The following is a 26791-nucleotide window of genomic DNA, read 5'->3' on the forward strand; positions in this document are numbered from 1 at the left end:
TGAACTAGAAATTAAAACATCGAGTTAATTATATAAGATATTTTTGTCTTTTTACTTTTTAAGGAGACAACATACTCATCAAATATAATTAACTAGATATTCTCTAATTCAAATGAACGGGAAATGATCTTAACTCCTTCCACCCATATCTTTAGGCGTTAGCTCGCTTAGGCTATCACCTTCATGACTCTTTCCAGTTTTTACTTTGTTCAAGTCGTGACCGTTATTTTAGAAATTAGGCACCCTAGGAATTGAAGGAGCGTAGTTTCTCCGGCTGAGATATATCAACATATGAATTTGGATACTCTAAAGCCTTGAATGGACTTTAGAAATATGTTCTTTGGCTAATTAATTTTTAAATGTCTCCTACATCCGATTAGTTATATTTTTATCTGTATCATTTAAATATTTTTATTTTTTATTTTTTATTTTTTGGACTTATAAGGATTGTATTTTTCCTAAATATCATATTTTTCAATTTTTCGGAAAAAAGAGATGTGGAGAGAGAAATAGTAGGAGAAAATTTTGGAAAAAGAGAGATGTTGAAGAGAAATAGCAGGAGAAAATTTTGGGAAAAGAGAAAACATGTGAGAGAAACAATAAAAAAATGAAATGGCTCCCGAGAAAAGTGCCGCTACATGTAGAATTTTTTTTGGCTAATCCAATGTAGAGGTTTTTTACAAATCTCATTAGCCATTTTAGATAAAAGTACAATTTGATTCTTCCATCGGGAATGCTCTAAGAGAATTTCCAATGGAGGAGCCAAATTTTTATGCAAAATAGCTCCTCAAAACGTACTTTATCTAGTTTAACTAATGAATTTTTAAAGGTCTCCTACATCCGATTAGTTATATTTTGATCTATATCATAAAAATATTATTAAAAGTGAGAAAAATTTTGGAAAAAATAGAACATGTGAGAGAAAAAATAGGAAAAGTTTTGGGAAAGAGAGAACATGTGAGAGAAAAAGTAGGAAAAAATTTGAAAAAAAAAAAAAAGGAGAAAACAAGTAAAATAAGCAATAAAAAATAAATTGTTCTTCTGAAAAGTGCTGCTACATTTAACTTTTTTTTTTAGCTCTTCCAATCAAATATCTATTTTACATTTTTTTTTTCTAATCTAATATAGGGTTTTTTAATCATTTGAAGAGTCATTTTAAATAAAAGTAACATTTGGCTATTCCATTGAGAATGCTTTAAGCCGCCTATTTGGACTTTAATTTGCCAATCCATTTAGCAGCCTCCTACAGACATTGAATTTAACAATAGTTCGCATGTGCTTTTGTCTGCAATTTTCATGTCATGGATAAATACTCAGCCGAGCCTGCCTGCTAGACACCAGAGAGCTCAGCCTTAATGCCCACCATGGCTTTGACATGGACCATAGCCGCAGTACTGGTGATGCTAATTGCTTATCTCCTGCTAGAATGGGCATGGAAAAGCAGCAGCAAGAAGAAGAAACTACCTCAGGTCCAAGAGGGTTCCCTATATTTGGGAGCCTTCATTTGTTGGGGGAATTACCTCATCGCGATCTGCATCGACTAGCCCAAAAACATGGCCCCATCATCTACTTGCACCTAGGCTTGGTGTCTGCCATTGTAGTCTCGTCGCCTCAGGTTGCTGAGCAGTTTCTTAAAGCACAGGACTCGGTGTTTGCTAGTAGACCGGCTCTTGTGGCCGCAAAGCACATTACGTATGAGCAAAAGAACTTGTCTTTTTCTCCATACGGCTCTTATTGGCGCAACATGCGGAAGATGTGCACCCTCGAATTGCTTAGCAGTCATAAAATCAATTCTTTCAAACCCATGAGAAAACAAGAGCTCGGCCTTCTGATAAAGTTTATTCAAGAGGCTGCTCGCGATTGTGCTGCTGTTGATCTGAGTGCCAAGGTTTCATCTCTCAGCGCAGATATGAGTTGCCGTATGGTGTTTGGGAAGAAGTACATGGGCAAGGATCTTGATGAGAGGGGATTCAAGGCTGCAATCCAAGAAGGCATGCAACTATTAGCAACTCCCAATATTGGTGATTATATTCCTTACATTGCAGCCCTTGACCTGCAGGGGCTGACACGACGGATGAAGGCTATAAGTAAGATCTATGATGACTTTTTGGAGAAGATCATCGATGAGCATGTCCAATCCAAGGACGAAAATAAGACCAAGGACTTCGTTGATGTCATGTTGAGGTTCACGGGATCTCAAGAATCTGAGTACCGTATTGAACGCTCCAATATCAAAGCCATCATTCTGGCAATTATTCATACAATTTGCATGCATGTATTGTTTCAAACAGAGTAGTAATTTTGCTGACAGTCATTTTGTTGCAGGACATGCTTGCAGGATCATTGGACACTGCAGCAACGGCAATCGAGTGGGCACTCTCAGAACTAATGAAGCATCCTCGAGTAATGAAGAAAGTTCAAAAGGAGTTGGAAGATGTGGTGGGGTTGGTCCTTCACTTGGAGCGGATGGTAGAAAAATTAGACTTGGATAGCTTGGAGTACTTGGACATGGTCTTGAAGGAAACCTTCAGGCTACATCCAATAGCACCATTGTTGCTACCTCACGAGGCCACGGAGGATTGCACGGTCAACGGTTTCCACATACCCCACAAGTCTAGAGTGATGATAAACGTATGGGCAATTGGGCGAGACCCAAGTGCTTGGAATGATGCAAAGAATTTCTTCCCGGAAAGGTTTGTCGGAAGTAATATAGACGTCCGGGGACAGGACTTCCAAGTTATCCCATTTGGGTCCAGCAGAAGAGGCTGCCCGGGGATGCAATTGGGTCTCACTGTGGTTGGGCTAGTGGTGGCACAACTTGTACATTGCTTTGATTGGGAGTTTCCTGATAAGATGCAGCCAAATGAGTTAGACATGACAGAGGAGTTTGGTCTTTCAACTCCAAGAGCCAACCATCTACTTGCAATTCCTACTTATCGCCTACAAAAATGAATTAAATTAGTCTTTTCTTTCTTTCTTTCTTGTTTTCTTGCCTAATAAGAGCCGTACAATGCCCGGATCTGTAGTAAACCTGTATTTGGTAATTTTATGCTGCATTCTCTTTATGATGAGTGGAACATTGTTATAAAAAAAATATAATAATAATTAAAATAGTAGATTCAGACTCGATGACTCAGCCTGCCCCACAAGAGGAGGGAACAGTCCAGTAATATCAGAACCATGACCATACATATTTAAATTCAATTTGGAATTTATTTATCAATTAAAAATCCCTGCAGGCTGCAGGTTCTCGAGTACCGAGTTTCAGAAAAGTAGAGGCATGAGGGTGACACGTTGATAGGAATTTGGGTATTTTCAGCACACGTGGCCTATTTATAGCCTTCTGTTACACCAAATTTACCCCAAACCCCACCTCCACTTTACCTTCACGTGTATATATTTTCATATTTTATATAAATAAATAAATAAAAAGAAACTACACCAACATCTACATGCCTATATTATATATGCTAGCATTGATAATGATAAAGGGCGGACTTTGGCCCGTTTAGACTAAATAATTTAAATTTACAGCATTTAATAGTTTAATATTATATACGAAACAAAGTTTGAATTGGCAATTAAAGGCTTCTTCTTTTTCCTCGTTTTTTAATCTTTCAATTTTGAATTTGTTGAGCCGTTTATTTCATCGTCCGTCATCTCATCACATCATCTAGATTGAGAAATTAGAATCCCAACAACTCTCCTATCCTGAAATCAGGCAGGGGCCAATGGCAATGGAGATAAGATTGTAGAAGATGCCGACAACTCTCCTACCCTCCCCGTGGACAAGTTTTTCTCCGTTTATCCAAACCCAATTTATAAAAGTACATGTCCAAAAAATATCACATTTGTATGGACTAAATTGAAAAAAATTTCTCATAGCTTCATACCCTTTTTGGCAATTGCATTTTCAACTTCGGTTTCAATTTTTGCGTGGCTTTTAATATTGAGAAATAATTTTACATTGTATGTAAACAAGACCTTGAGCTCTTTATAAATAACCTTCTCTTATTGAACTATATATATATATATATATATATATATATATATAAAAGAGAAACACAATCCTCAAATTGTGTTCTATAAAAACAATGTTCCACTCATCATAAAGAGAATGCAGCATAAAATTACCAAATACAGGTTTACTACAAATCCGGGCATTGTACTGCTCTTATTAGGCAAGAAAACAAGAAAGAAAGAGAAGACTAATTTAATTCATTTGTGTAGGCGATAAGTAGGAATTGCAAGTAGAGGCTTTATTCTTGGAGTTGTAACACCAAATTCCTCTGTCATGTCCAACTCATTTGGCTGCATCCTATCAGGAAGCTCCCAATCAAAGCAATGTACAAGTTGTGCCACCACTAGCCGAACCACAGTGAGACCCAATTGAATCCCCGGGCAGCCTCTTCTGCCGGACCCAAATGGGATAAGTTGGAAGTCACGTCCCCGGACATCTATATTACTTCCGACAAACCTTTCTGGGAAGAACTTCTCTGCATCATTCCAAGCACTTGGGTCTCGCCCAATTGCCCATACATTTATCATCACTCTAGACTTGTGGGGTATGTGGAAACCGTTGATCGTGCAATCCTCCGTGGCCTCATGAGGTAGCAACAATGGTGCTATTGGATGGAGCCTGAAGGTTTCCTTCAAAACCATGTCCAAGTACTCCAACCCATCCAAGTCCGATTCCTCTACCATCCTCTCCAACCCCACCACATCTTCCAACTCCTTTTGAACTTTCTTCATTACCTGGGGATTCTTCATTAGTTCTGAGAGTGCCCACTCAATTACTGTTGCTGAAGTGTCCATTGATCCTGCAAGCATGTCCTACAAGTAAAAGACTGTCAGAAAAATTACGACTCTGTTTGAAACAAAACATGCATGCCAGTTGTATGAATAATTACCAGAATGATGGCTTTGATATTGGAGCGTTCAATCCGGTACTCAGATTCTTGAGATCCCATGAAGCTCAACATGACATCAACGAAGTCCTTGGTCTTATTTTCGTCCTTGGATTGGACATGTTCATCGATGATCTTCTCAAAAAAGTCATCGAAAACCTTACTAACAGCCTTCATCCGCCGGGTCAGCCCCTGAAGATCAAAGCGCGCAATACAAGGAATATAGTCACCAAGATTAGGAATTGCTCCCAGTTGCATGCCTTCATGGATTACAGCCTTGAATCCCTTCTCATCAAGATCCTTGTCCATGTACTTCTTCCCAAACACCATACGGCAACTCATATCCGCGCTGAGAGACGAAACCTTGGCACTCAGATCAACAGCAACACAATCGCGGGCAGCCTCTTGAACAAACTTTACCAAAAGTCCAAGCTCTTCTTTTCTCATGGGTTTGAAAGAACTGATTTTATGACTGCTAAGCAATTCAAGGGTGCACATCTTCCGTATGTTGCGCCAATAAGAGCCGTATGGAGCCATGGACAAGTTCTTTTGCTCATAAGAGATGTGCTTTGCGGCCTCAAGAGGCGGTCTACCAGCAAACACCAGGTCATGTGCTTTAAGGAACTGCTCAGCAGCCTGAGGCGATGAGACAATAATAGTAGGCATCAAGCCTAGGCGTAAGTGCATGACGGGGCCATGTTTTTGGGCTAGTCGATGAAGATCGCGATGAGGTAATTCCCCCAACATATGAAGGTTCCCAAATATAGGGAACCCTCTTGGACCCGGAGGTAGTTTCTTCTTCTTGCTACTGCTTTTCCATGCCCATTCTCGCAGGAGATAAGCAAGCATCACCAGTCCTGCGGCTATGGTCCATGTCCAAGCCATGGTGGTCATGTTTGATTCGGATGCAACAAGAGAGAAGGTAGAACTAGTGTTTTTTGTTTAATTTTCTAGCTCCCTGGTCTTTCTTTCTTATACCCATTTTCGCCGAACATATTACTTGTTTTCTCGGTCAATTACACATCCCTACACATTTGAATCCATCTTTCCTGATATGGTATTAAAATAGTCGGTAAATATTAAATAAGAGGATCTAATAATAATATTTTTTTTCACGTCAAAAAAAAAAAAAAAAAAAAAAAAAGCAATTGACTATTGAGGATGTGAGAAAGGAGTATTTGGAGCATTTTCTATTAACGTGCAGAGAACTCGGCATGGTGGGCAGCACAAGCGGGTGATAGCAGGTTTAGGTGATTTTTGACGATCCACTCAAACTCGATGGTTAATGGGATTTTCTTTGTCAAAAGGCTGCCGCACAATTAATAAATTATTGTGCTACAAATTCTTAATTTGTAGCAGAAATTCTTTGACTAGTGACTAGTGAGTCCCACAGTTTTTTTATTTTTTTATTATTTTTGCAGAGAATAGTGAGCTTTCTCGTAAAATGTGAAAGCTTCTCTAATAAAATAAGAAAAAATAAATAAAAACGTGAATCTGACACAACCATGAGCTTTAATTTTGCATATGCTATTAGTGCAAATTAATCATAAGAATCATAATAAAAATCAATTCTAAATATTTGATTCCCTAAATTATTCCTTATTTGGAATAAATCACCTAACAACGTAATTATGTTTAATTTAAATCACAAAAATACATGTGGCATACGTGTCATTCCTTAAATGAAATTTCTTACATTCTCCCACTTCGCCCTTATGACATATGAATTTTTTATGGTGTTTGGTTTTTAATATATTCATAACTTTATTTATTCCAACTATTCAATATTAAATCCTCCCACTCCCATAAAGAATAATACACATGAATCTAGCGGTGAGCATCAATCGGTTATGGTCGGTCTCGGAAGAAAATTTTTTGTTTCGCCCCCGAGTCGGTAAAGTCAGTAAATTCACCGACTTCTTCCGCCAAGCTTTTGTTTTGTTACCGATTGAAATCGATAAGTCGGTTAAGATGTCAGTCGATAAGTCGAAATGGATTTCGGTAAAAATATTGTTGTTGTCTGCCCATTTTGTTGAGATAGTTGAGGAAGAAGTTTTAACGTTTGAGACTTTTTTGCAGAGGAGAAGATAGCCGGAGAAGAAGATGAATAATATTTTGTTTTTTACTAAGGTAAACAAATGGACGGTGGAGATGACATCTTTGAGTCTTGGGAATAGAATTAGGCTTGAATGGGAGTATGGAGTTTATGGACAAGTGTGTGACAACATCATGAAATAAGACAAATAAAAGAGGAAAAGTAGACATTATTTGGGGAAGTGAGAAATAAAATAATACAAATAATAACAATTTTTGTAATAAATAAATGAACCTTATTTGGGGGAGTGGAAATAAAATAAGACAACAATAATTTTGCAATAAATAAATGAGTAATGCCAATCATAGGTCGCATATGCGTTTCATCATCTTCTTCTACCAACACCAATTTCTTCCTCTATTACTTCTCAAATGCAAAGTCATAGTTTTTTTTTTTTTTTTTCCTAATCCGCAGAGTCACAGTTGATTCATCAAGGATATGCGTTATATACGTATTAACAGGTATTGTTGGTTCGGTGTCAGTCGAAAACCGACTTATGTAAAAGCTCTTCCGCCTACTGAACCAACAATGTCGGAAATCTTAAAAGTCTATCACCTATAGGCCGGCCAATAGTCGGTGTCGGTCGGTGTCAAGGTGGTTACAGTCGGAACACGGTCGATTGTCGGCTAATCGGTGAATTTGCTTAGCCCTACATGAATCATGATAGTAAAACTATCATATAATACGTCATCCCTTTGGGAGTGCGATTTCAATAAGTGCGATTTTAAAAATTGCGTTTTTAAAATCGCACAGGCGATTGGTAAAACATACTAAAAAGTATTTTTTTTATCAATTGAGTGTTTGGATAATATCAGCATGTAATTGCGGTTTCATGACCAACTTACCAATAAGGATGAACAAGACAGAGAAGAAGAAGAAAAAAAAAAATAAGGGTTTTAATATATTTTAGGTGGGTATTCTTGGTATTTTTTTCATTCCAGTTCTAAAAAATGTAACTATTGCGCTAAATATCTTTTTAATAGAAATCGTGATTTTGTTTTAAATTCGCACTTTTTCAAATAAGCACCCTTTAATCAGCTTATAAAAATCGTAAATTTTTTTGCGATTTTAAAATTTGCGTTTTCAAAATCGCAATCCCAAATACTCTAAAATTACAATTTGGTTTAAAATCGCAGATTATTTTTTAAAAAAACACACTCTCAAACGCACCCTTAGAGCATGTTTCCACCTTTTAGTTTATTTTACGTCATCAATCATTATGGTAAAATTTTCAAATTCCCTCTCATTCCATGTAAAGCATATCATAATTGAGGCATACCCTCAATTTCATTTTTTTGAGCCGGCCAACCATATCCGACCTTCATTTTCTTTTTCCTTTTTTAGAAAGAACCATATATATCTTCCTCATTTCTGAGTATTATATTATATAAAGGGTTGCTTTTCTGCATAACTAGCATCACTTAATTTGCAGATAATTAATCAACATGAAGCTCTTTACACCACTTTTGATCCTCTTCATGGTTTTCCTTTCTTTTCATCAAGGTACAAGTACTATATATATATATATATATATATTTTTTCAGTAGATTAATTCTATTCTTTTGTAAACCTGCTAATTGATGCATGTGTATGGCCATGTTTGCACAGGTGAAAGCTACTTGAGGGTTTGCAGGGATTGGAATGTTCCTAAGGCGCTCTCTCCATGCAAGCTACCACAATGTGATCAGTTTTGTGCTAGGCTGCACTACAAACCTAGGGGTTGGGGAAATTGCATACACAAGATTTGCAGGTGTTCTTATCTTTGTCAACAATATGCTCCTCCAAAACATTAAGCCACTTTATCCCTCTTATTAAACCATATTTACCTTCTTCGGATCCAGAGTGGAGAGGATCCTTTAATAATTTCCCGTCTTCAATTAAAAAACAAAAAAAAAAAGCGGGGATTTTTAAAGTAGGTTATGTCTCTATCATTGGGTTTTTTTCTTCTTCTTTTTTTTCCTTTTTTTTTTCTTTAATTCATGCAGAAGTTGTATGGATTTGTTATTTTTATAAATAAATCTGCCACATAATGTCGTTAGATTTCAAGTTTTCTTTTGTGCACAAATTTACATTCTTAAACCACAAACTTGCTTTGAGAGTGTTTGGATGAGTATCTAGCTAGTATCCAATGAAGAAGATGAATAAAAGTAAAAATGTTTTTGTTTTTTTTTTTTGAAAATGAGTTGAACCACCCATAAGATTTGGCATCTTCAATTTGTTTTATTCTTCCTTAGCTACGATTGATGAAGATTTTGGGCATTTGTTAATTTAGTATTTACTATATTTTAATATAATTTAGGGTTAAATACCTTTTTGCCCCTGTGGTTTAACCATTTTATTTTTTGTCCCATAGGATTTAGTTTTTATTACAGGAGGTACCTCAGGTTTACATAAAGACAGAGACAGTATATTCATCTTAAAAAATTAAATTATTTTTGAAAAAAAAAATTGGACGGAATTTAGACCGAGGTATCATCTCCGTCTTTATGTATATCTAAAGTACCTCATGTGATAAAAACTAAACCCTAAGGGGCAAAAAATAAAGTTGTTAAACCACATAAGACAAAAAGGTATTTAACCCTATAATTTATTGGTATAAATACTGTGGTGACAAAATCCAAAACATTTAATTTGAAAAAATGATTTGAGATTTATGGAATTATATATATGAAAAAACTTCACTCTCCCTCTTAAACTTTTATATATATATATTGTAAGAAACCACAAACCAGAAACAAATACAGCAACATTAAGCTGCATGGGAAAGCTAGAGCTTTTAAATTATTTAAATAAATTATCAAAGACATCATTATAAACTTTAAATCATAATTATAAGATTGATAGAGTTCATTTTTGGCCACGAAGATTGTCACGACTCACATTGAAGTTGTGAACCACCAAATCAAACATGAATTCTGTATTATATATTAACCAAATGCAAAACCACAAAAAATAAATAAATAAAAAAGAAAAAGAAAAGCGGGAAAAAAGAAAAGAAAAGAGCTAGAGAGAGCAATTTTGTCTTATTGTTCTCTTCGATTAAAAAAATAAAATAAAAACTCCCAATTTGATCACACAATCCGCTTGAATTGAAGGAAGAATTTGGCGTTTATGCATATAACTAACAATTATCACCGCCAGATTAGTACCCAAATTAAAGCCTATAATCACTATTTACTCGATTTTTATAGTAATTGAACAAAAAAAGATCAATAGCATTTAATCCTTTGCACAATGTTTGAGGCGTTGCTTAGTAACCATCATCGGAATTGGATCATGTCTAGTTCAAATCTAGTTCCTTACATTTGAGGGGGCATTTTTATTTTTCACTTTTTTTTTTTTTTTTTTGTAACAAAAATAAGAAAACCTTTTATCAAGACCATCCTGATAATACTCTTTTTATAGCCCCTAATCAATAACCGACACATAAGCAAAAACATAAAAAGTGCACAAAAATAAGTTAAACCAAAATACATTAGATTTTAGGGTAATAAAATCCCTAAAGGGTTAACCTTCCACCTCTAGATTTTAGTTTTGAATCTAAAAATGAGTTTTGAGACATTAAAAATGGGTTTTGAAGCGGGTCACGGCCGGCGAGGTTTGAGGCGTTCACCACTGGCCAGACCCACACTGTGGGTTTGGTCTGGGTCTTGCCGGCTATGGTTTTTTTTTTTTCTCTAATTTGGCTGGTGTGATTGTTCTCACTTTTATTTTTTGCATTTTTCTTAAATTGATGATGTGTCGCATAGTAATTAGAGGCTGCAAAAGAGATATTATCAGGATTAACCTAATAGTAGTGGCTCTCAACAAAAATATTCATCAAATATAAGTAATGGCATCCTGTCGAGTTCAAGTCGACTGAAAATGATCCTAATTTCCGTCATAAACAAGTCATAATTAATGGGAAATGAACTATTTCTTTCGAAAAATGTCACTATATCAGGAAAGCACTTAAACTAGACGTTTGGAATGGTTAATGTGCTACTCCTTCTTTAGTAATTTTTCTCTCTGAATTATGTTGGTATGAAAATAATATTTAATGATATTACGTAAAATATCAATCGAATTATATAAGTCATTATAATTGATAGATAAATAATAGAAAAAAAAAAATATATATATATATATATATATATATATTTCAGGACTTCAATTTTGTCATTATTTTGGTAATGAATGAAAATTTTATCATCCACGATTGACTTCTACAAGGTAGTGCTTTATTGTAGGAATTTCATAATTATAGATTAGGATTCTCTAGTTTTTTCATAATAATCTGATTGATCAAGCAAAGAATATATGGAGATGTTCCACCAACTTAGTCAAACACAGCCAACCTCTTTGTTCTTATTATTATATTTTGGGGAAAACTTCAATTAATTACCACCCCTAATCGTTTATAATTTTTGAGACATAGTTGGATATGCATATATAAATATTATCCGTGTTCGTTTACTCATATTTCACTATCCGCCTGCATATGTGCAGATAATAGATATGGTATAAGTTTGTTCAGAATGAGGGGTTGAAAATTCGCTCGTAACCCATGTAGATGAGCTAGTAGTTGACATGGAGAGGTTTTTAACCGCTCACTTGAACACCCCTAACCAAAGTAATGCTATGGACCATCTATTCATCCGGGTAAATAGAAATTTCCTTTAGAAAAAACTAGGGCATTGACCCTCCTCCACACATTCCAAAAAAATTTGCTATTTATTCGGATGAATAGATGATCCCTAACATTATTCCTCCTAACCATATCCTCATTTATGAGTATTATATAAAGGGTTGTATTTTTTTTTTCCATAACTATCATCACTACCACATAATAAAGATGAAATTCTTTATGGTTGTTTTGATCCTCTTCATGGCTTTCCTTTCTTTTCAACAAGGTACAACCTCCATATTCTCTTATCGAGCAAATCCTTTAAAAGGGTAAAATTGTCATTTTATTTTTAGACAATTCTGCCCTTCTAAAAGTAATTAACTTTGAAATGAAGAAGTTCCTTCTCCCTCGACTAAATCACTCGAGTATTTTTAAGTTCTATAATTTTGGAAACTTGCAGCTAATGCTTGTGTATGCCATGTTTGCACAGGTGAAAGCCACTTGACGATTTGCAGGGATTGGAATGTTCCTAAGGCTCTCTCCCCCTGCAAACTACCACAATGTGATCAGTTTTGCGCTAAGCTCCACTCTAATCCTAAGGGTTGGGGAAATTGCATAGAGAAGGATTGTCGGTGTGCGTATCCTTGTGAAGAAAGTGCTCCAAAACATTAACGCAATCGGTTGAGACCAATCATGGTTATTTTATTTGGGCGTGACCACATTAATATTTTACAATTTGGAGCCACACAAGAAGGGGCTAAACAGAACTTCATTTGGCTTATAATAATATTGAATGTTAATTTTTTTAATGAATAGTAATAGTCTCTTGCCAAACAATGCCTTAAGACTTGTAGTGAAATGTCTCATGCCGACGCAGAAGCGATGCTTTAAAGCCTGTAGTGAAATAGTGAGGGATATAAAATGAAAGGTATTTAAAGGAAAAAAAAAAAAAAAAAGTGAACTGTGTTTGCTTTTATCCAAATGCATCAACATTGAATGTTTTAAAAATGTACAACATGCATATATTTATAGTGAATTAATGAGTCCATCTTTTAAGTATATTAATGAAAGAAGATATTATGTTTACATGGGCTTGATAAGGATGTTCTAAAGAGAATGAATTTATAGTAAACGGTCTCTTCAATTTTTTACTTTTTATTTTTTTTATAAATAATAGATGAAAACAGGAAGAATTACAGGGTCATTGTCGCTCATGTCGCTCTTAATACGAATGGAGGAGAATGGAAGAGGAGAGAAGTGGGATACTTCCAAATGTAAGATTGGAAGCAACCCAATTCGCAACACAATGTGCTCTAAAATTAACATTTCTTGAGACCTTAAAAAGCTGTCCAACTAGAGAAGGGGCCAGCTTAGATAAAATGTCTTCAATAGTGGGAGCAATGATCCATTCCAGGATGAGATGAGCATTGGTAATTGCTAGGATAATAGAGAGTAAATCTCCTTCCAAAGGAAGATTGAAGCAGCCATGGTGGATGCAAGGTTCACAGCCACCAAGGCAGTGTGGGCTCCACCCACAATAACATCAATAGAGGAGAGCTTATTTATCACAAAAGTATTTACAGGTTCCCTGAAAATATGTTGGTCTAGCAGAAACCATTAGAAGGTTTAAATTGGTCCAAAAATCGGATTGGAATATCATAAATTGGTAGAAATTAGATTCTCTACTCTATTCGTGTATCGATTATTCATACAAAACATTTAAAGTACAAATATTTAAGAGATGAAGATAAAAAATAAAAAAATAGAATGAAGTAAGAAGAAGCAGGAAGATGATGTCAAGCAGTGCACACTGCAACTTTCTGCAAGATATCATTATCTGAAAAATCCATTCCAGGAAAAAGCATCTATTGATTCACATTGAACTGGACTGAATTCATGGGAACACCATGATAAGAAAGTATATTAAAGCAGATGCATTAGAAATTTCAACAACTTATCTTGTGGTGGTAAACATTAAGACAGATCTTCCAGCATATATAAAGACCTGTCCAGAATTACAACAAACTGCAAACATGTATGAATTTCTAAGCCCAGACAATTGCATTGGCTGACTGCAGATAGGGAAATATACGATGGCAAGCAACAAAGTCAAGATACTTTCCACAAGAACACTAAAATCACATAAATTACTCTTACCAAGGAAAATGAAGACTAAACAAGCATTAAGCTTCATCTCCAGAAGAAGAATCCAGTAAATGACCCTTGTAAGCTACTAACAATTCCTCTGCATGATCGCTAAACTTCACTATGAACTTCTCCAAGAATTTCTCCTCTGTTATATTCAAGGTATGAACAAAACTTAGCTCACTCTTCAGCAAACTTTTGGACTTCAAAATCTGCAAAACCATGTACCGCGGAATCACTCTTTCATCCAAGTTATACATTAAAGACACAGGCAAACGAACTAACACCGACTTTTCCAACTTAATGGTATTCATGAAGAACTCAATTCCAAGCTTCAACTTCTGCTCAGAGGCCCTAAGCAAAGCAGGTTGCTTTCGAAACATTTCCATACATTCATCCGAAGAAAACCCGGAAATCCGAAACAATTCCAATTTCCTCATGAAAGTATCATTGCTCATGCAACTAACCGTGTAAAGCCCATAAACCAACATCCTCGAATTCACAGAAAACCCCATGTCTAAAACCCGAGAAACAAGATCTCTAAGTTTGGATTGCTGCATATTAAAAAGCCAAGGCTGCCTAGTCAAAAGCATCGAGAGCTGAGACCCAACAATCCCACAACTCTTCAAGAAAGCAATGTTGCCCACCAACCTAGATTCAGGGTTTCCCCTCACCAACCCACTGCACCGCCTCAGAACCCGAAAAAGGTCCTGGTTATTCTCATTTTTGCACAAGATTTTCTTGAGAATTTCAACGCAGGGTACCAATCTTCTCTCCAAACTGACAGTCAAGACCGGGGAATTCTTGGAAATAAAGTTGCTCAGTTCAGAACCCACAAGACCCAGATCCTGAAAAAACTTGATCTTGGGTTTGAGTATCTTGTCGATATCACAGAAGAGTATTTGGGGGGAAACACGGACCGCGGACCGAATGTGGGTCTCGGAGAATCCGAGATTTTGGAGGAAGAGAAGCACGGATTGGGGTTTCTCATGGGATGTGACGCGATGAAACCGGGTGGAGATAGAGAGGGCTTGGGCTTTGGAGATTTTGAAGTTGTTGATTAGGAAATCGCTGAAGGAGGAGGAGTTAGTTTTTGCTTCAGTGGATGAAGAAAAAGAATGGTAGAAGAGAAAGAGAAAGAGAAAGGGTTTGGTTGTGTCTGCAAGAAACCGCCTGTGGAGCTCATAGGCCCAAGGACGGGAGAGTGATTTGATTGCCTGCATTGAAAATGCGATTAGGGGCTTAGGCTTCAGGGGATGTTCATGTAAAACTGCAGAAACAATATAACATTGTCGTTTAGGTAAAACGACGTTGTCCTTTGGTTTCATTGAACAACTTCATTCTAAACACCGAATACCATTTTGGTTCGGCTTATAATCTATATTCAAACGTTTGAAACACACGGATATGGTTGAAAAAAAAACTTAGAATAGGTATTCTCCGACATTGTATAAGGAAAAAAAAAATGAAAATAAAACACGGAAAATTAGAGAAATTTCACAGGATCGAGATTGGCATTAGTCTATATCTCTGATATCATGTAAGATTTGAAAATTACATATTCTCCTCCATGAATCTTGCAGGATCATTGTATTAATATTAATAACTATTAGAGGGCCGTACAACTTCTACTACAATTATGAGTAATTACAACTATTGACCTTTTATGTAACTATACGTACATCTTTTTTCGTTTTGTATTCAATTTATTGTCAGATCTCTTCAACTAATTAATTATCGACTATGAATGATTTTTCAGTGTCTTCATTGAAATGCTTGCCATTACTGATGTGAATTGTATCTTTAATAATTAGTTCTTTCTTTTTGAAGTTTTGTGTCTTCTATTATTTTGAGAATGAATTATTGAGAATTAGTGAAACTTTTCTGATTCTTTTGATGTTCTAAGCTGTATAGGTTGCTGTTTTTATAGAGCTCAAGTCGCAATACTTTTTTCTTTTCTTTTTTTATCCACACTTCCCAATATTCCCATGCTCCATATAGTGATATATTCATGGTTTATTTGGGTTTGTAATTTTAAAAAGTGTGATTTAAAAATATAATTTTTAAAAACGCAGTTAAGCGTTTGACAAAATCGCATTTTAACCATTAAAATAACAGTTTAGCCTTTTAAATTGTGCATTTTCAAAAAAGTACCACTTGCTTGCAATTTAAAAACATAAAAAATTTGTGTTTTCAAATTGCAATTTAAAAAAAAAAAATTCCCCAACAATCTATTTTCTACTATTTGGTTTAAAATCGCACTCAACCTGTTAATCCTATTGCTCTATCTAGAGAGAGATGGATAGACTAAAGGGAGGTGGTAATGCCAAAAAACCTAGAGTGCTCTGGTAATTACACTTTCCCAGTAAAGCCTCCACTGGTCTGATGCTAAGCCTACAGGACTGCATGTCTGCAAGCATAATCACACTAGAATAAAGTAAAGGATATGAATGCCTAGCAGAGGTGAAAGCAGGTAACCCATGAGTCAACATATTCTCAAAGCAAATAGTAATTTTTTTTTTTTTTTTTTTTCCTGCAGACACTAATATGCAACAAGATAAAGTCCAACCATGACTCATAAAACAATCTAGAATGAGTCCAGTATCAAAGGCAACATAGATGATGGGAATTATTTCTGAGAGTAGTAGTTATCTTTATCAAACTGAGAAGGGAAGTTGGAAAAGCTTGGTGGCAGTTTTTTTCAACTCAAATCAAGAACCATGCACTTCCATCTCTTACTAAGTCCTATGGTGGCCAAATCAAGGCTGTTTTGAACAAATTAAGCAACCATGGCATTCTAAGAGAGAACACTCTTTTCACAATCCTTACACTGAACCCATGAATTACTTTTCTACTTTAAAAAATTCAAATGTGACCAACACATGTAGAATACTGGAAATGGTGGTAGAGTTTGGTTTAACCCTCACATCAATCATCAACCCACACATCTCCGAGGCATCCATATTATGATTTCTAAATGCAAAACTTACTCTAAACCCTAAATGGGCAACATACTAACAACTCTGCCCAAACCCAGACCTCAAATTCATCTCTTTGAAAAGATCAGTGACCTCCAAAGAAACAAAAGCACCCCAATTATCTTATTCCATGACACAGACAACCCTTAAGGCATTTCATCAAGCCCCCACTTCTCATCTCCCACATCTCCACAATTACCGTAAAGCAACAAGTGGGTATTCCCAACTTCATGAATCTCCATTCCCTTCGGGCATCCAAAAAGCCCAAACATGCCTTAAGAAAGGAAGGGAAGGTAAGATCAAAAGGAAAAGCACTGCTCTAGAGTCCCATGTTAAGGTTAATAAGTATTGCACCCAAGGCCAACAAGAATATTCTAAACAAAGCACACAACAGTTCTCTCTGTGGCAAGACAAATTAAGGTATTCTTCAAACATACTGAATGTATATCATACTGACAGAATGAAATATTTTGATACAGCAATTTCAAGCACTTGGCAGGAGGAAACATCAATTGAACCCAATAAACTTGAAAATACACAGAAATCTTTACAAATTCGTCCACTTTCACCATGCCAATATAAGACCCTTAATTTCAATATGTACCAAATGAATTTCTTGTATATATCAAAACCAATGTAGAAAAAATTGAACCAAATGAACTAGAAATTTACATGGAAACCGTTAGAAAATTACTTCAAGATAGAATACACAAGAAAACAAAAATCCGATATTTTGACAATTGGTCAAAACTGAAATTAAAAAAAAAGGTTCGCAGTCTAGAAAAACCAGCGGATCCTGAACTCCGATTGGTATTGCGCCATGAAAACTAAAAAGACGACCAACGCGGCAAGAGCCCAAGGCGTTAACGACACTTCCTTGAAAGAGAAACGCTCACTTGAACCGCGGTGATCGGCATCGTGCCCTAACATCTGGGACTTGATTTTGGAGATTTCCGATGACGACAAGCAATGCAAGATTAGCATGAGAACCAGCGGGATTGCCCGGAGTGTCCAACCCGTGTGTGATCCTACAAGGCATTTCGCACCGGAACCCTTAGAAAAACGCCAAGATATACCAATAAGGACGGAAACGATGACCAGGATTAGAAGCACAGGGTAGGGCACAGGGTCTTCTAAACCCGACCAGGCCCAAAACCCAATTCCCCGGGCGGAGGACCAGGCAGAGATTCGGTTCGACTCAGTCCTATGTCGGATCCCTGTAGGGACCGGGCCCGGATACGGACCCACTCGCTCCATCGAGCCCAGATTCGATTCTTCACGGTTCAGCCTATGGGCGCCGCGATGCTTCGACGCCGTTTTGCTCGGCTCCTTGCGGCGTTTTCTTAGGATCTTGACAAGGCCCACGACGAGGTTCTTGGACGGAGTTTTGGGGGCAGTGGACCGGGTCTTGTGGTTTGCCGTGAAATCCGCAGAGAGCGCGTTGAAGAATCGTCCCATGAAGACGTTCGTGGGGGCCGCCGCGTGGCTGTTGTAGTCGGCCATGAAAGGCTCGATGGGTGCTTGGAACAGAGTGCGCTTCAATTCTCTGGAACACAAAGAATGAACCAGCAAGTACGCTTTTCTTGATTATCAATTTCTGGGATTTTGTTGAAGAGTAGAAACTAGGCGCGCTTCAATCCTCTCAAACACAAAGCTTGAACCAAATTTCGTGGACTTCTCTTGATTATAGCCGTTGGAGTCCTGTAACGGCTATTTATATACGGTTTGCGTTCGAACTAAAATCCCGTGTTTTTTATTTACTTGTATGCCCCTCCTCAACAGCAAAGCCTTTTCCAAATTTCTGCCCCACTCTTTCTTTCGATAAATTTTCGAAATTGCTATGCCACGTATTTATATTATGTGATATTATTGGCTTCTAAGTATTTTATTAAATAATTAATCATTATTAATGGAGGGAGATTCCTTTACCTAAACCAGGTATTTCGTGATGCTACGATCTCTCTTGGTGATTTTTGGAGGGTAAACGAGAAGAAACATGAAGTGCATGATATTCCTCAAATCAGCTCTTCCATTCTTTGAAAGCGACCTCCCACACATATGTTTAAGATTAATCGGGTTGTTGTCGATAATGGGATTGGAAGAATTGGTATTGACATTATTGTACGAGACCATGATGACAGCATTCTAGCTATATGGTTAAACCTACTGTTGCAAAAGCTCTCTAGCAACCTTACAGATAGTGCAATTTAGTAGGGAGATGAGATTCTACAATGTTATTATGGAAGGAGATGTCTTGCAAATTGTTAACGCAGTTAGAGCGACGAATTTTGGGCATATTGTAACAGGTATTCAAGAACGTATTATTGAGACGAGTTATACACGTATGCGTTTGCTGAAATCATGCAGGATTGAACATGTTAAAATGAATGCAAATCCAGCCGCTTATGGTTTGGCTCGAGAAGTCACCAAGTATGTCATGGATAGGGTTTGGATTAAAGAAATTTCAAATTGTATCTATGGCATTGTAATCAGGGAACAAACTGCTCTTGTTTGATTGTTTGATTTACAAATCATCAATGAAGAAGAAATTTGTTCCCAAAAAAAAAAAGAGTTCAACATTTTCTGGGTTTTGGTTACCCTAAAATATTTCCATAAAACATTTTTAATTAACCCTAAAATACCCTATTATTTTTCATAAAATAGTTTACTTTTTTAGGGCATAAAATATTTTTCGTCCACAATTTCTCTCTTTAAACCTTCCCTCCGAGTCCTAGCGAACACCCACACCACAACATACTCAATTCTCGAAACACCGTCATTTCTCCCATAAATCAAATAGTGTAATATTATATATCATATTTTTATCTCATAATTTTAATTAGGAAGTCATAACCACCCTTAGATCTGTCCATATGATACAATCTGATATGATCAAGTGGAGGAGGTTGACGATACAATCTGATAAGATCATGTGGAGGAGGTTGAGGGAAGTTAGTGTTAGTGGGTTAATAGAGGCTAGAAGTTATATTGACTAATACTTGGGAGTGGCACTTTTTCCTGAATCTAAATTACCAATGTGCCATGCAACAACACTTTTTCCGGGTAGATTCCGGAAAAAGTGCTGCTCACAAGCACCGCTTCTTTTTTTTTTAAAGGTTTCCTAGCAAAAGTTGATTGTTGATGTTCCTAAAAAAAAAAAAATAGCAACTATATATAGACAATATGTTTTTTATTTTTCTGATTGTAATGTTAAATGAGTATATTTTAGTTAAAATAATTATTAGGTTGATTTTTTTAGTTGTTTTACATTAATATTTCATGTTGTAAATGATATTAATATTTTATAGGTTAATATGATTATATAAAAATATAATAAATACTTTGGATAATTAATATAGATTTCGTACTATTCATGTTCTCCTTCCATCTCTAATAAAATATTGTTCCATTTAAAAATGAACAAATTTAAAGAAACTAATTTAACATAAAAATTTCCATTTATCTCAATATTTGAACTTTTCAAAGTATCCTTTGCATTTTATACTAAAAAATGAAAAATAATAAATTTAAATAAATACAACTGAAATTTGTCATATCTTTTTAGTAATACACAAGCATTTTTGGACAACCGCATTAAAAAAAAATAAAAAAATAGAAACCAGAAGTAGGGAAAATTATCCTTTTCGCCAATGAACTACCACGCGCTGATCATTTCCCCCGTCAACTACTAACTTTACATTACAACCCCATCAAACTATCATTTTGTGATCAAAACCCTCATTCTGTCAGTCAATGCCGTTAAGTCGGACAGTCAACGTGTAAATAGTGCGTGAACAGTACGGTCAACATGTGAACAGTATCATGAATAATACTGTTGACCGTTCAACTTAACGGCATTGACTGACGAAATGAGAGTTTTGGTAACGAAATAGTAGTTTGATGGGATCGTAATATAAAATTTATAGTTAATAAAAAAAAAATGATCATTGCATAATAGTTCATGGAGAGAAAAGATAATTTCTCCCACAAATATTTAGGAATGTTTATGTACAAAAGGCAATGAAGATACTGTTTGGATACTTAACTTGCAACTTTTCAGTGAAGGCATGCATCAAAACATCTTTGAATGAAGCGAAGGGGCACTCTAAAAGTCCCTTTTTTTTTCAATCTTGAGGTTGCAGCAGTACTTGTGAGGTGAATGAAATTATTTTATTTTATTTTTAAGTTGAATGAAGTGAAGGGGCATTATCTGCTACCGTATTTGACAATTTGTACTCCATATCTTATGAAATATCCTGCTGACTCCACTGTCTACAACAAATGCATACTACCTCGATTGGTAACCTATAAAACGTGCATATATTCTTGTTTGTCTAGCTAAGAGAAACAGACAAAAAAAAAACCTCAATTTGAGTTTTATAAAACCAAGGTTCAATTCATCGGCACCCTATTTTCATTGTGTAAAAAGAAAGTGTTGAAACTGATGGCTTATATTAATATCAATAGAAGATCAAGTAAATAGAAGTGGAGTGAACATCGCTATCGCAACGTTCACAGAGCGGTATCGCAATGTTCACAGAGCGGAAATCTACTACCCCATGGGCGTAATTAAGTTTGCGCCGGGGGGGAGGGGGGAGAACGATTAGGTGATTAGGTTATGGGGGTGCGTGGGCAATGCACCCGCGGTACGATACAGGGTATTTTGAGAATTTCTTTAACACGTTCGTATAAGTAGCGTTTAGGGTTTTTCCTGTATATATGTATGATATAACTTTAAATCATTAAAAGTAAAAATATAGCCACCTCTCTGTGAACGTAGGCAAATTGCCGAACCATGTTAAATCTGTGTTTCGACTCTCTCTTAATCTCTCTCTTTTCAATTTTATATTATTCATCAATTATTATTCATAATAACGATAGAAAGCAAATTCTAGCTCAAAGAGTTATGATAAGTGAATGCACCATAAAATATATATGGCCCATAAAGTGAGCAAAATATGATACAACTTTTGGTATCACTCACAATTCTAGACCCGCTTGTAAAATGATGGTGTCCAAATGGTGTCCAAAGAGTTTATATATACATATACTTAAACAACGTACGTGTTACACTTAAAAGATCGTCGATTGTAATATATGAACTAACCAAGATGTGCATTTTAATCCGGCCACCTCGAAACCTCTTCACAAACCGACAAATTCACTGTTTGAGGATAAAAAACTTTGCATAGATTTTATTATTATTCAACGGTGACTTAAATAGAGCTACAGTCAAACGGCTAATAATTTACAAAAAGGAATTATTTGATAAGGCGATAGGTAGGAATTGCAAGTAAATGATTGGCTCTTGGAGTTACAAGACCAAACTCCTCTGTCATGTCCAACTCATTTGGCTGCATATTATTAGGAAGCTCCCAATCAAAGCAATGGATAAGCTGTGCCACCACTAGCCGAACCACAGTGAGACCCAATTGCATTCCCGGGCAAACCCTTCTACCCGATCCGAATGGGATGAGTTTGAAGTCACGTCCCCGGACATCTATATTACTTCCGACAAACCTCTCCGGGAAGAACTTCTCTGCATCAATCCAAACACTTGGATCTCGCCCGATTGCCCATACATTTACTATCACTCTAGATTTCCGGGGTATGTGGAAACCATTGATGGTGCAATCCTCCGTGGCCTCGTGAGGTAGCAACAATGGTGCCACCGGATGTAGCCTCAAGGATTCCTTCAAAACCATGTCCAAGTACTCCAACCCATCCAAGTCCGATTCCTCCACCATCCTCTCCAACCCCACCACCTCTTCCAACTCCTTCTGAACTTTCTTCATTGCCCCTGGATTTTTGATTAATTCTGAGAGTGCCCACTCAATTGCCGTTGCTGAAGTGTCCATTGATCCTGCAAGCATGTCCTGCATGGGAATTGAAATGATTGTAGAGACATAGACACACACATGAGGAATTTGATTTGGCTATGTAAAATTACTCTGCTATGTTTGTTTCGACGTAAAATAATTTTTAGAAAACGTAACAACATAAATTATGGTCAGATTAAAAATATTTTTGGTTGACTAAAAGAATTGCACTTAAACTATATTCCAAATTTGAGCTTGTGGTTCTTGTGCACACATTCTCAAGCACTTGATTCTCCGCCACCCCTAGAGATTACCAACAACGCCACTATTGTGACAAATGCAAATTCTAAGGTCATCAAATAAGAAAAAAGTACATAATAGAAAATAAGACAATCATACAAGATTCAAAATTTAAGTAGTTCCGCTTAATAAACCTACAGCTGCTGGCGGATATAATCTTTAAGAAATTCACTAGCAAAAGAGTGGAATACAAATAAAACCACTATAATCCAAAATTCTCAATACACTCAAATCTCACTTTCACACACACAAAAAATAAAAAATAATAATAAATAAAAATAAACAAATAGAGTAAACTTCTCTATAATTTTCTAAGCTTTTAAGAACTCCAAACGTGAGTGAAGAAATTCATGGGCCTAACTCATTTCATAAAATTGATTTTATGGGAGAGGATTGCTCATTCCTTATAAACATGCCAACAATCTTGTCCACATATAATGTGGGATTATTCCTCAACACCCTCCCTCCTTATATTTTTCATAGTTCTTGTCACAGGGTAAGTATTGTGGACCCCATTCGTCCTGTGGCAGGCTTTGATATCATGAAAAAATTTATGAGCCTAACTTATCTCATAAAACTGGTTCAATGAGAGATGGTTACTTATTTTTTATAAACATGTCTAAGATCTTGTCTATAAACAATATAGATTATTTCTCAACAATAAGATCACTCAAAAAGCAAAATGGTGTATCTCTCTCTCACAAAGGACGTTGCCTTCTCTTTGCAACTCCCCTTATTTCTTCTCTTCTCCTCCTTTTAAAGTTGCCTCCTCCTTTTAAAGTTCCTGCCACTGCACTTTCTTCCTTCTAGCCAAAATGACCTAATGTGGTCATGATCATTTAAATATTCAACCACAAAAGCTTATTTTCAAAACTTCTATAGGAAGCTCAATAAATCAAGAGACAAACAAGTTTGATTTGTCAAATAGTCTGGATGATTCTACTAGGCCTCTAAACTCAATAACTTTCACGTTGGTGGGGGTTAGCTCGAGGTCCTGCTTGGCTATAGGTAAAACTGTAACTGTAATACCCTGATAGATAAAATAAATAAATTAAAAGATTGAAAAAAAAAAATTGTGGGAAGAAAAAATAAAAAAAAAAAAAGTCAAAAAAATATGGGGCCCATTGTATAAATGGCTTGATGAAAAAATGAAGTCACCTCCTTCACAGTCACCAAAGTTTATCAAAAGTCACGCTAGAAGTTTATGGCCGGTATCGATGCCATTACTATTGCAGTCATTGATTTTTTTCATAAGAAACAAACACCAAAAAATAATTTCAACTAAAATTGTTTTAAATAATTTCGCTAAAAATATTTTTTCACTTAAAAACATTTTATGTCGAAACAATTTAGGTTGAGGAATGCTACGATTCCTCCTGGTGTTTTTCTAATACTTTTTTGATCTTACGTGGATATTATTTTCTAAAAAAAACATTTAAAAAAAAAAAAAAAAAAAAAAAACTTACCAAAATTATGGCCTTGATTTCAGACCGTTGGATGCGGTCCTCAGATTTTTCAGATCCCATGAAGCTCAGCAAAACATCAACAAAGTCCTTGGTCTTATTTTGGTCCTTGGATTGGACATGCTCATCGATGATCTTCTCAAAAAAGTCATCAAAAACCTTACTAACCGCCTTCATCCGCCGTGTTAGCCCCTGCAGATCAAGCGGCGCAATGATAGGAATATAATCACCAACGTTTGGAGTTGCTATAAGCCGCATAACATCTTGGATCATAGCCTTGAATCCCCTCTCATCAAGATCCTCGTCCATGTACTTCTTCCCAAACACCATACGGCAAGTCGTATCCGCGCTGAGGGATGAAACCTTGGCACTCAGATCAACGGCAACACAATCGCCAGCAGCCTCTCTAACAAACTTTATCAAAACCCCAAGCTCTTCTTTCCTCATGGATTTGAAAGCACTGATTTTATGACTGCTAAGCAACTCAAGGGTGCATATCTTACGTACGTGGCGCCAGTAGGCGCCGTAAGGAGAACCCGACAAGCTCTTTTGCCCGTACGAGATGTGCTTCGAAGCCTCCTGAGGTGGTCTGCTGGCAAACACAAGGTCGTTTGCTTTAAGGAACTGCTCGGCAGCTTGAGGGGATGAGACAACAATGGCAGGCACGAGGCCTAAGCGCAAGAACATTATGGGACCATATTTTTGGGAAAGTCGAAGGAGATTTTGATGGGGCAATTCCCCTAGCATATGGAAGTGGCCAATGATAGGGAACCCTCTTGGACTTGGAGGTAGTTTCCTCCTCATTTTCATGCATTTCCACGCCCATTTTTGCAGGAGGGAAACAAGCATAATCAAGGTGATCATGAGTATTGTCCATGTCCAAGCCATGGTGATGCTGGGCAAGCATCCTAGCTCTTTTCTCAGCACAAGCCAACCATTTATATCAACTATATTCATGGTTGTCACCAAACAATATAAAACATGTAAAACATTTTACACGTATTGATGACTAATATTTGAGAATATGTGAACTACTGTTGTAGGAGACAGGCAAGCATAATAGTCACCTTTGTAAAAATTGGTGATAGATTAGAGCTTACGATCAGATTTTTCATTTTTATCTAAACAACAATTGTAATTAGAGTCTGCCAGTTAAGTTTTAGTGTTGGTAAATTCAATGTCAAAATGTAATGAGTTGTCAGATTTTAAGTTTGGGATTGACGTCGCGTGGTTCTAAAGTGTGGTTCAAATATTGGTTAAAATTGAAGAATAGAAGTTCTCGATTGCAATTAACCTCGATTGTATGGTATTCGATCAAGAAAGTCTTTCAATTTTCAATGTGAAAACCAAAATTTTAAATTTAATTTTAGTAAGTATTGGAATCCAAGTCTTGAATTCAAACCTTAACTCTATAATTTACGTACTGTACCCTCTATTTTCAACCCAAAAAAAAAAAAAAAAAAAGATAGTAATCCTACAACTATCCACCATTGCTTATGTGTCTCAAAAATCAAATGTATCATGAGAGGACCAAACACATTGATGTTAGATATCATTTTCTTCGGGAGGTCGTGCTACAAGGTGATATCATAGTGAAAAAAATTGCTACGGCGGAAAATCGAGCTGACATTTTGACTAAGCCACTTCCGATCCTCAAGTTCAAGCATTGCTTGGGCTTGATTGGTGTTTGTAGTTTGTAATTACCCTTAGGGGTGTTGGTAGAGATGTCTTGAGGAGATTTGTGTTGAAGACTTGAAATTCAAGTCAAGGTGGAGATTTGTTAGATTAGGTGACTTGTTTTCACAAGTCTTACCATGGACCCCAACCTTTTATGTTTTCATTTATTTCTCACCTGCCTATAGGACTCTCATTCATTAAGCTTCTTCTAGAAGCTTTCACAAAATGCCTTTATTGTTGAAGTCATTCAGTCATTAAGAGAATGCAGCAGCTTTAGTTGAAGAAGAGGAAAAAGAAGAGAAGAAAAGTTGAAGTTGCCGAGAGAGAGAGAGAGAGAGGCTCGTGTTGCAGAAAGAAGAACATACACCATTTTTTTTTTCAGTTTGATCTCACATTTGGAATGCTAAAAAGCTTAAAGAATTTTAGATAATATTTTCTCTTTTGTATTTAATTCTCTTTTGAGTGAGATTGGGGTATATTGGGGCTTTTGGGTTTGAGTGGTTTTATTTGTACTACTCTTTGTACTCCACTCTTTTGTTAGTGAATTTCTTCTAGATCGTTTCTGCCAGTGAATGTAGGCTCGTTAAGTCGAACTACTTCAATCTTGGGGACTTGTGTGATTGTGTTATTTTTTATCCTGCACTATTCTACTTCTTTGGTGATCTTAGAATTTGCATTTGTCAACAACTTCACCAAACAATATAAAACATTTTTACAGATATTGATGACTAATATTTGAGAATATGTGAACTATTGTTGTAGGAGACAGGCAAGCATAATAGTCACCTTTGTCATAATTGG

The 26791-nt window shown here is 36.3% G+C and overlaps 3 protein-coding genes and 1 pseudogene across 3 annotated transcripts; 1 reads left to right on the plus strand and 3 right to left on the minus strand.

Moving 5' to 3' along the window:
• Positions 1–1355: 1355 nt before the first annotated feature.
• LOC132165953 (cytochrome P450 71AU50-like) lies at positions 1356–3065 on the plus strand (annotated as a pseudogene).
• A 1044-nt stretch (positions 3066–4109) lies between these two features.
• Positions 4110–5951, minus strand: LOC132165530 (cytochrome P450 71AU50-like). Its single transcript, XM_059576140.1, has 2 exons — positions 4911–5951; positions 4110–4833 (listed from the first exon to the last, which is right to left on the minus strand). The coding sequence occupies exons 1-2, from the start codon at positions 5799–5801 to the stop codon at positions 4219–4221; spliced, it is 1506 nt and encodes a 501-aa protein (XP_059432123.1). The 5' UTR covers positions 5802–5951; the 3' UTR covers positions 4110–4218.
• Positions 5952–13791: 7840 nt separating this feature from the next.
• LOC132165962 (transcription termination factor MTERF8, chloroplastic) lies at positions 13792–15081 on the minus strand. Its single transcript, XM_059576680.1, has one exon. It carries the CDS (start codon positions 15079–15081, stop codon positions 13792–13794), a length of 1290 nt encoding a protein of 429 aa, XP_059432663.1.
• A 6663-nt stretch (positions 15082–21744) lies between these two features.
• Positions 21745–25302, minus strand: LOC132166138 (cytochrome P450 71AU50-like). The gene is made up of 2 exons (XM_059576910.1): positions 24317–25302; positions 21745–22607 (listed from the first exon to the last, which is right to left on the minus strand). Exons 1-2 carry the CDS (start codon positions 25268–25270, stop codon positions 21993–21995), a joined length of 1569 nt encoding a protein of 522 aa, XP_059432893.1. The 5' UTR covers positions 25271–25302; the 3' UTR covers positions 21745–21992.
• Positions 25303–26791: the final 1489 nt, after the last annotated feature.

This window comes from Corylus avellana, chromosome ca11 (assembly GCF_901000735.1).
Source record: "Corylus avellana chromosome ca11, CavTom2PMs-1.0".
Lineage (NCBI taxonomy): Eukaryota > Viridiplantae > Streptophyta > Magnoliopsida > Fagales > Betulaceae > Corylus > Corylus avellana.